Source organism: Dichomitus squalens, assembly GCF_000275845.1.
Source record: "Dichomitus squalens LYAD-421 SS1 unplaced genomic scaffold DICSQscaffold_13, whole genome shotgun sequence".
Classification (NCBI taxonomy): domain Eukaryota; kingdom Fungi; phylum Basidiomycota; class Agaricomycetes; order Polyporales; family Polyporaceae; genus Dichomitus; species Dichomitus squalens.
The window spans coordinates 284,353-294,505 of NW_006766895.1; the positions used below are offsets into that span (position 1 = coordinate 284,353).

Below are 10,153 nucleotides of genomic sequence, written 5' to 3' on the forward strand. Positions count from 1 at the left end.
AGACTCCAAGTACGTCGTGTTGTGCCCAGACACGCTACGCCGCAAGCTCCAGCTGTTGCATAAGCATTTATCTTTGCGTCTATCGCCGCGTCGCATCGCGACCGAGCGCGGCTTGCCTACCACTCGCAGCCACACGTCGCACACCGTGTCCAAGGGCCCTCCGACAAGACCGACCCAGCGTCGAAATCCAAGTAACGCAATGTGATACTGTAGCATAGGGTAATACACGCTGCCCGGGTATCCTACACACATCCTCGCCTCTCCGCATTGTCGCACGACCGCCATCTGTCTCCTTGCTCCTCATACGACCGCACATGCCCTATTCACATCCCATTCACCTCATCACAGGCTACGGCGCAGTCTCGAACCTCTTCAGCGCCTTCGGCCGCGCCGTCCTCTTACCCCTCGCGATCCGATCCGCAAGTCTCTCCACCATCCCGCCATCGCCCAACCCCTCCTCCTCCAACGCTCTCTTGATCAGCTCCTCCATATTCCTCCTGCTATCAATTTCGTCGCCTACACCCCCCGTCCCGACCCCGCTCCCGCTCGCGAGGCTCAGTCCAGGGATGCGCATGCTCGGCACGGGCACGAGCGGGATCGCGGACGGCGCGGTGTAGTCGAACTGCGGCATGCGCTCGTTGGCGATGTCCGACGCGCGCGCGTCGCTGAACGAGCGGATCATCTTGCGCACTTGCGTTCCGTGCACGCCCAGCGCGTCGGATGAGCCCGGAGGCGCGAACCCGCCCGGCCACGACGTGGGCGTCGGGCCGGGGCCGCCGGGGTTGGGCGCGGGCGTAAGCTCCGTGGCGTTCTCCGCTTCTTCTCTGTTGTCACACCGGGGCGTGTCAGCATGAGCGTTACTGTAGGCGGGATGAAAAGGTAAAATGTGAACGCACCGAAGGAGTTGGAAGACCCTCTGCATTCTGCCGACGGCCAAGATCTTGTTCTTAATCTCCTGCCTCCTCTGCCCGAGCTCGCTGGGCGACAGGTCCGCGACGGTGCGCGTGTCGTCGCCGTCCGAGTCGTCGTCGTCCAAACCGCGTTGGCGGTCTGCATCGTCCTCCTCGGACGAGACGGACTCGAGCTCCTGGTCCGAGCACACGGAGAGGATCGCGAGCAGCATCTCGGTGATCTTCGCGCCGACGAAGGGGAGCGACCACGTGAAGGCGTCCATGAAATTCGGAAGCCAGTATGGGTGCGAGGAGGCATTGTATTGTCTGCAAGGAGTAGATCCGTAAGGACGTGGTAAGGGGCTATTCACCCATTGCGAGCATAGACATACCGGATAGTGATGTTCTTGTTCTTATATTTGATCACCGCGCCGCGGTTGTGGTATACATCCAGATAGTTCGGCGCGCTGAAGATGGTAATGACAGACGGGAATTTCTTGGTTGGCGTCTTGCGGTGCATGGTGTACCCCGCATCCTGCGCCTCGTGGCCACGAAATATTCCTAAGAGCTGATTGCGCTCGAGGAACTTGCACGCGGCCTCATACCTGCCAAGGCAAGCGTGCGTCAGCATACCGGCTTGGGTAACAGACTAGAGAACGCGCCGTACGTAAAGTAATAGCTGCAGCCACGAGTATGGTTATCTACGAATGGAACGCCTGGCGGCAGTCCCTGAGGACGATCATACGTCGGATCTTGCTGCACGGGGCCAACGCGTCAACAGGTACCACAGGCGACATCTGGCGTTTGAACACACCTCGTGTCCGAAGTTGGGTATAGGGTCCGCCCAAAGCAGGTCGCACAGCAACCCTTTCGACGCCGGCTCCTCGAAGCGGTTTATCTGTAAGTGCCAGACGCATTAACACTCCGACGACAGCGGCAAAAAGGCTGAGTGAGTACCAATTCCAGATCTCTCAGCGTGTCCAGCTCCGGCGAGATGCCACCGTGGACACAGAAGAACCTTCCGTCGACAAGCGCAGTTATAGGTAGCGCTTGGAACGATTTAATACACGCGTCGTAAATTTCGGCGGAATACTTGTGCAGACCTGTATAGGGAGGAGGAACGTCAATCCGGATAGTCAAGGTATATGCGGAGCACCAACATTCGCGTTTGAAGGTAAAATATTCTGTTAGATGCCTGCACTCGTGGTTCCCACGGAGCAGGAACAGTCGATTAGGGTAATACAGCTTGAGGGCGTAGAGATACAGCAAACACTAGGACGAGCACGAGCGTTCAGAATTTGTTGAAGAAACAGATAATGCGATGAGATTGTGCGGCGGCGTAAATGCAAAGAGGGGAACTAGCTGACCCCTTGCAAACCAACAGCGTCCGATTGTTGAAAGGATGGGCATACAACAACCACGGAGCCTAGGACCAGGAATGGAAAGGCTATTGGAAGAGTCACTCACCTCGATGCCAAAACATCCCCTGTCAACATAGTCTCCAAGAAATAAGTAATTGGTCTCCTCAAACGAGCCACCAATTTCGAAAATCTTCATGAGGTCGTACTGCGGGGCGTCACACGATGAGCTATACGGCAGGGATGGAATATGCGCACGTATTGACCATGTATATCTCCGCATACTGTTCATAGCCGCAAGTCGTCGCGTCGTCAGGAAGACCATGCTAGCATTATTGAGAAGTCCACACGCACCGATGACGGGACCTGGGACCTGAACCATATTTGGTTCGCGGGTCATCACGTCCGTGGCCTGATCGAGGATGAACATGGCCTGCTCGTGCGAGAGCCGCCCCTCATGGAAGAAGTGTTCCCTGAGGAGCTCGACGTTTGGTCGCTTTCGGCCCGTATACGGATCGAGAACGTAAAATTCCTCATCTAGCGGGATGTGTGCCGCAGGCGGAGGGACCTGAAGTGCAGCAAGGGGATTGCGAGTTCGTGAGTTGATTCACGCGCGATGCGAAGTAGATGGATGGAAATAGACATACATGCGGCGCCTGACGATCCTGTAAGCTCGTGCCGGGAGACGGTTGGACAGTTGGGAGGACTACTGACTGTTTTGAGAGCGTACTGTAAGTGTCGGCGTAGTAGCCAGGGTCTGTGGCCATGTAGGACATGACTAGCCGGAAACAAACAAACAACGCAGTACTGGACAGAAGATGAGAGACAAGCGATGGACGACGGTAGGACAGAGGGCGAGTACAGCTTGGGCGAGCCGCTCGGGCGTCGCTCCCACGTGGGGCATTGCCGCCCGCCTTCCGGAGTCCAACCGAAGTTACCGAACTTGTAGACGTCGACAATCATCACCGCTCCTCTTTTCTTGCCTCCCACGCTGGCTCTACTGGTCGCATTGCAATGGGCCGACTCTCAGCCTTCTTGGATCGGAACGCTTGTACACCTTTTTGACATGCTCTTGATTGACACCGACACCGACTGCTCCGGTGCAGTCAACTCGGTGTCCAGAAGTTGTCCCCAATCTCATACAGTAAACTCTAGGCCATATCCTGGAATTGCTATCGCTTGCCCCAGCATTACTATGCGGTCTTATGGAATCTTGAAAGGGAGAGGCGTATGTGGACATAACAGGTCTTGCTAGGCGCGCCGGAGCACCCGTTGAATGCTCTCGCGGTCTGCGCCAACAAAGGCTCCTGCGTTTCCTATTGTCCAAAAGGTTCCTCGATGTCCAAGATGTTGCCGCACCGTCTGCGAACCACACTCAAAGCCATGTAGCATGTGCGTACCCGCACACCTGGCACGATGTGGGCCTCCTGCAGCACAGACCAAATATGCCCCATACAAAGCTTCCTTCGATGGCGGGCGGCATTCCGTGATGCAGTTCCTTTATGGCGTACTAGTGGGTGTTCTCTTAGTACGCAGCATTGGGGACATAAATAAAACCGAGGGCTCGTGGATAGACGCAGGATGCATATGGGCGCTCAATAGAGTGAAGTGCTTGCGGGAGGTGAGCAGGCTTCAGACGGGAGTCTCTGTGTCTTCTAATGCTGTTTAATATACCCCTTCAAGGTAGGCAGATCAAGGAGAGCATGCCATCGCTCCAGGCACTGAATCCAGAACTCGAGTACGCATGTATTAGGGTTCCTAATCGAGTGTCCGTTCCGCTTCGTGACTCGCCGCGTTCTCTAGGATACTGACTTGCTCGGACCCATCTAGATATCCGGCATCGGTGTTGAAACCATTATTCAAGGCTTTGCTCAACAAAACTACGCACGGACTGCTCGTATTCGAGATATGTAGGTGCATCTCATCGTCCCTCAGGCCTTCCGGTCCTAGGCACAGTCCCCATATATTCCTTCCGACGTTGTACAATGGCCAACCAGCTTTCCATTGAAGACGCAGCATGTTGTCTTTCTCTCGCAATGCCTGTCCCATGACTCTAGCGGCATGCATAACCACCAATTTCCTCACAGCTCACGGGGCACCACTATCATCCACTGAGCAACCCGTCGCGTCTTCGGTTAAATTCCAGGAATCAGCATCACGCCCCGTGCCTGGCTCAAGTTTCGGGGGGAAGGGAGGCCTGGTGGTACCTGGCCCCGAAAAGTGTGAACTCTCGCCGATTCTGTCGCCTTCCACTTACCTGACTCTGGTCTATTTCAGCGCGCATATCGTCGAGGGCATATTCCATTCTTCTGGCACTACACATCATCCCCTTGCGACCTTATCTACGTCAGGGAGCATCGCCATGGTCACAGGTCTCTCGTACGAAGGTGTGTCCTCATTAGGGCGGAATATTCTCGTGGATGTTCCTGAGCGCTGATCTAGGACCAGCTGTCGTCCACGAGCCGAACCGGCTGGATCTGAACGTGTTAGTCGACGATCCCTGTACAATGCCCGGCAGCCTGATCCTTGGGACTGCTTATCCCGTTACCATGCTCACGATGTCATCATGTACACTCGTTACTTGTGTCGCCGTGTTCTTATTTCTTATATTTCGGCAATGCCGTGCCCATCGCCGCTTTAATCGCACCTGGTCAAAGCGGACGGTCAATGTTTACTCTCCCACCCCATCCAGAAATAAGGTGCGACTATCGTCTACCTTCAATCCTCCCCGAAGATCGCCTCCTGGTTCCATGTACGCTTGCTAACGCGCTCAACAGCGGCCAAACCTCTCTGTCTCGACCAAGTCGCTCGCTGACACCTACGGCACGCTCAAACACAAGCCAAGTTCATCTTCTACTCTTTACGACATATCCGAAGAGCCGACCACGCCACTTGATCATACACCGACCACCCCGTGTCTCCAGTCTCCCAGCCCTCCGTACACGCCGCCAGGGCGCATTTCCCTGCCCGAAAGCCCGACAATGGCTTGCTTCGCTGGACCCATCTCCTTCTGCCCCTCTCAGCGTTCGGAGACTGGCTTCCTTCCACTGAAGGCGTAACCCCTCCGCGCGATGGAGATCAACAAGTCGGTCCGGCAGGATCAGGACCCGCTTTTTGTTCCCAATCTTTCGGGTACAGAATCTAACACTTTCCATCTTGTACCGAGAACTCATGCTCTGACATTACCTCCGTGGATCAGTGTGTATGCGATATTGTATGCCATGTCTGACCATCCATCCCCTCGCGTACCCACTAAGTAGCGCTTTCTACGTAGTTTCCATATAGACGTGTTTCGCTAGCGCGCGTTGTAATTCATGTATTGCACGTAGTAAGATCTTGCATATTCTCCCGGGGCAGATGTATTATGCGCTGAGAAAAAACACGTTATGCTACCTGATTCCTGAACCATGTCGAACCTTAACGGTTGGCGGCGCAGTGTCAGTGAACATGACCTGGAATATAATCTCCAAAAACACGGTGAACGTTAGTCCCGTAACAGCATCCATAAGTACAATTTTAGGGTAAACCCTATGGACCTCTACAAATACAACAGACCCGTGAATCTTGATAAATACAACAGAATAACGTTAGGATATAATCTAAGGCCTCGACGCCCGCTACGGTCCCCCAAAGCACCAAACTATCCGCAGATCCTCTCGTGCCGATGCAACGCATCGGTGCGCGAGAAGACGACGCCGCACATCGTACACGTCCTCGCGGACGCGGGCACACTGGCAGTCCCATGCGTGGGGTGCTTGTGGTTCACGTGCCGCTGCATCGTGCGCTCCTGCAGCCAAGTGCTGCACCACTTGCACTTGAGTATCTGCGTTCCCGGCTCCGAACCACGTACGGAGGTCTTGGGCTTCCCCGAAGCCCTCACCTTCCTCTTCCTCCCGCCGGAGAGCTTCCTCCCGACGTACATCTTTTTCTTGTGCGCCGAGGATGACGCCTGAGGCGGGGGAGTGCCGTCGGAGTCGGATGGGGGACCCTGAGGCTCGGCGGAGGAGTCCGGCGTGGAGTCGCCGGGGAGAAAACCGCACAGCGGCCACTGCGACCACCCTTCTTCCGTGTCCGGCAGGCCGATGCCAGGGTCGACTAACTTCGGGTCTATACACATCGGTGGCGGTGACACCGCCCTGTGAAGCAAGATTTAGACTGTATGCGGCACTAAAAAAGTCGTCGCCTACCGACCTACGATACGACCCAGCAGAGCGAGGCGCACGATATTCGAACTGTCCATAGAGACTCATGTTGCTAGGGATGGCAGAGCTCCGTCAGCGACCAGCGCATGGTGTGAGTAGCGAGTCCAACGTACGATATCATATACGCGTAAGATTAAAAGATGTAAAGCGGCGTAGAGACACTACGGATAAGAGCACAGAATTAGAGGGCGTGGTTGACGTTGCGAGTGGTCTTGCAATGGCTTGAATGACACCTTATATACCGTAGCTTGGTCGATGGCCCCATTGTAGGTATAGACTGTGGCCGTGGCAAACGCACTAAGCGGCCTTTCCTTTGTCCAATGTGCCCGAGAATCAGCCCAGCAATAGACAAAATGGTGAGCGCCGTGCCCAAAGCGCATCCTTGGCCACACCTTCCAAGTCCGTGCACCGGCTACCTCGGCGCTCTCCTGCAAAGCGGCGGGCGCTACCTTTTGTCAGTGGTGCCGTTGGGTTGCATGGGCCAAACACGTGAGTGGCACAAAGGACTTCGTGGAGGGAACGATGGGAATTGTGTGATCGTGATCAAAGGGCAACGAGCGCCCTGTGCAGGGCGCAGCATGAGGTTTGTCGGCTAATTCTAGGAAGTGAGGTGTTTGTCGAGGACTGTTGGATTTACCCTTCCACAGCATCGGTAAATTAAACGTGTTGGACTGCCTCGTTTCCCTTCTTGGGACGATGAAGCATCATGAGTTGACGACAACGGATTCCCTTGAACACAATTCCTCCTTGGACTACCTTTGAGCGATACCGCGCTACAATCAGCCATTACTATATGATGGCACACTGATCGGCTTACATACATCATTGCGACGGAGATGTGAGAGGATGGAGTCGGGAGGGGAATATCGCGAAAGCCATGATTGGAATCTGGCTGTCCAGAGCGCTGGCATTCCTTTACCAAGTTCACTGGGATCTACGTCATCGGACTGCCGGGCCCCAGTGTCCTAGGCACAATAGCCATACTGACGAGGAGCCCTAGGCTGAGAAGGGTGTCGTCTAACTACCATAACCAGGCCCCATTCGGTCGGTCCGCTGACAGGGCAGGGTACAAGCTGCTGGGTTCTTCTGCTGGTAGCGGGAGCCCCACTCCCATCACTGAGCGGCTACAGTGATCTCGGTTGCACCGAACGGGGCCAAGGGTATCAATGAAGGCCTGGCCCCTCCGTGGTTGCGAAATAAACATACTGTTCACCCTAGAGTGAACGCGTGGAGTGTACTGAGCTTGCGCACAACGTAACGAGAACTTGAGACCCACAAACGCATACTCTTGTGTCAATACGCATTCGAAATGCATGTCATTTCAGATTAGATTAATAGCAGCAGCGTAGGAGACAGACTTGCAAGCACGGCGAGGTTCCACTGAAACGGGGGCGGTTAGGCGGAATGGCGGTGTAACGGACACGTACTAGGAAGGGCCCAAACAAGTACAAACTTGGCCCATCGTGAGCGCGTGAGCCCCCATGGATATCCGTCAGGATCGTCCGCGACCGTCAAACAACATGATCTCAGCGCATGCATTTCCCTGATGAACGAATAGGATTCCTATATACTGAATTCTAGCCATGCACGTTGATTATGCGCAGACGGAGTACAGCGCGTAAACGCAAGTATCGTGCTTGGAATACCCCCATCCGAGCATAGAGGGCACTCTCAGACTCAGTCAATACACGGCAAGTAATGAGAGGCAAAGGCAAAGGCCAGCCCAGATTCAGAGAAAGACTTGCTGCAGGTACTAGTATGACCCCAGAAGCTACGACCCATAACGTATTTCATGGTTATCTCCCTCCCTTCCTCTCTGATACATTTCAGACTTCGCACACTTCATTTGCATCCTGGACAGTACATACGTGTGAAATATGGAGAAAATCGGTGGAGGTTTGCATTGAGCATCGCGGAATTACACGTCTGACCCCAGAAGCTACGGAAAGGCGCCCATAGATTGTCATGGATGGTCACAATGCCGAAGACTGCCGATTCAAACACCGCTGTTATCAGTCGTTTGATAGCGAAGTTGGCCGGGGCAACATTGTCGAAGCGCTCAGATTCAAAGTCAGCTTTATCTCGGTCAGTGGCTGAATGTCACGCTCGAGAGACCTCTTCCTATCTTTCGAATACTGCAACCCGGAACCCATCGGAGACTGAACAATAAAGTTTATTGAGAATGTTCAGAACACTTTGCGAAGTTACAGAAAGATCGGCCCTGCAGATCTTTTTGTGGCAGCTCACCAAGGTCAGTAAACCCCTGAAACCCTACTGAGATTGACTTATATCGGGAGCAAATCCCTTCCGATTTCCTTCGTTCTTTTGGACAATGATAGTTTGGAAGTACTTCTTTTCGCGTGTAACCTGTGCACACTTTTTGACAGGGAAATGCGAGAACTGGAGGCGTGTCAGTAGCTTCTGGGGTCAGGCGCTTAATCCGTAGCTTCTGGGGTCACACTAGTACTAGACGACGCCAGGACCATACCGGCAATCGCCGCCGTCTCCCTGCCTCTCCCGATAGGCGATTTGGGAAAGCAAGCGCCTAGAGACTCCGTGCCCTTAGCCACGATGTCTTCGACGAAATCTCCATCGCTGATGTTTCGCTTCCACCGAAGAAAGATTCATAGAATATGAACCACTTCAGTATTATCAACGTTATGGAGCTCTTGCCATCAGGTGCGATCTACCGCGATATGTCGCTGGACCTCGTGTGTCGTGACTGTATCTGACATATTCTGTTCTTCCTGGGCCGCCATCAGCTATGTCCGTCTTCGACATAACATGAAGACGAGCCCATGTGAAATACTACATGAAATTGGTGACATGCAAGCACTGTTTATGTCAGGTTGGGAAGGGTGCGTCTATGCGCATCCGCGATATCTTCTAAGGCACCTTGTATGCGAACCGAGCAGTGCCTTGGACGCACGCCACAGAAGGACGAATAGTCAGTTATCTCCCATCTTCTTGCGTACATCTAGACTCACGGTACGCATGTTCCGCTCGGTTGAATAGGCTTCTCCGAGTATTTCGGCCTGTTCGATCGCGATCGTGAACCGGTCAGTGTGCCTCGAGGTGTGTTCGATGACCACTATGGCCCGTTGTGGTACTGGACATACTCACAATATAGGATCTTCTACGTAGGGAGCTGGATGCACTATATGTGCGCTTCACTTATGTGGTGACAGATCTCGAAACCCACGAATGTCCAATGGCTGTGTTCCATTGCCCGCACCGCATGGGTCTCTCGCCTGTCGTGGGCGTGCACCATGCATGATCATTACGCCAAACGGCCTCTCGCAGATGTTAGCGACTCAGGTCTTCTAGCGTCGGGAGTCACCTGTGCACTCCCGTACTGTCTGCCGATGCTCGCTTCGAACTTCGGAAATGCAGCGTCGTTTTTGGGGTGCGCCTTGTCTTCGTTAATCCATCAACACTCATGCTTATTACAAGCTGCTGTCGTTGACAAACAACTCTCGTACGACGTTCCCCTGTCGTTTAAGATTGTGGCCCCTCGGCTTCCCCCCAGGTGAGTCATCATCAGTCACCATTATGCTCCTCGACTGTGGAGCCTGAGACCCTTGTTTGTGCATCCGTCAGGTATTCACCACGTCAGCCCTCAGCCTCGCTTCTTTGAACCCTGCAGACGCTCCACGGTAGCTGCAGTGCAAATACAACAGGGCCATCCACGTCACCCTTCTCT

General features: G+C 54.1%; 3 protein-coding genes across 3 annotated transcripts; 1 reads left to right on the plus strand and 2 right to left on the minus strand.

Moving 5' to 3' along the window:
* Positions 1 to 195: 195 nt before the first annotated feature.
* DICSQDRAFT_161465 (Metallo-dependent phosphatase) lies at positions 196 to 3,038 on the minus strand. Its single transcript, XM_007365587.1, has 11 exons — positions 2,896 to 3,038; positions 2,603 to 2,816; positions 2,507 to 2,532; positions 2,358 to 2,456; positions 2,051 to 2,162; positions 1,848 to 1,993; positions 1,705 to 1,788; positions 1,558 to 1,646; positions 1,283 to 1,495; positions 897 to 1,217; positions 196 to 824 (listed from the first exon to the last, which is right to left on the minus strand). The coding sequence occupies exons 1-11, from the start codon at positions 3,022 to 3,024 to the stop codon at positions 350 to 352; spliced, it is 1,908 nt and encodes a 635-aa protein (XP_007365649.1). The 5' UTR covers positions 3,025 to 3,038; the 3' UTR covers positions 196 to 349.
* Positions 3,039 to 4,610: 1,572 nt separating this feature from the next.
* On the plus strand, positions 4,611 to 5,307 carry DICSQDRAFT_147021 (uncharacterized protein; the record flags this gene model as incomplete). The annotated part of the gene is made up of 3 exons (XM_007365588.1): positions 4,611 to 4,635; positions 4,697 to 4,947; positions 5,026 to 5,307. The coding sequence occupies 3 exons, from the start codon at positions 4,611 to 4,613 to the stop codon at positions 5,305 to 5,307; spliced, it is 558 nt and encodes a 185-aa protein (XP_007365650.1).
* A 581-nt stretch (positions 5,308 to 5,888) lies between these two features.
* Positions 5,889 to 6,365, minus strand: DICSQDRAFT_126982 (uncharacterized protein; the record flags this gene model as incomplete). The annotated part of the gene is made up of 1 exon (XM_007365589.1): positions 5,889 to 6,365. One exon carries the CDS (start codon positions 6,363 to 6,365, stop codon positions 5,889 to 5,891), a length of 477 nt encoding a protein of 158 aa, XP_007365651.1.
* Between the last annotated feature and the right edge of the window lie 3,788 nt (positions 6,366 to 10,153).

Bases quoted from the DNA above. Each gene is read 5' to 3' on its own strand.
- DICSQDRAFT_161465 (XM_007365587.1), bottom strand. From the start codon at position 3,024: ATGTCCTACATGGCCACAGACCCTGGCTACTACGCCGACACTTACAGT. The intron at 2,533-2,602 runs GTGCGTGTGGAC...GGCTATGAACAG, and splicing joins GGTCCCAGGTCCCGTCATCG to TATGCGGAGATATACATGGT. The intron at 2,163-2,357 runs GTGAGTGACTCT...TGCTCGTCCTAG, and splicing joins GGGGATGTTTTGGCATCGAG to TGTTTGCTGTATCTCTACGC.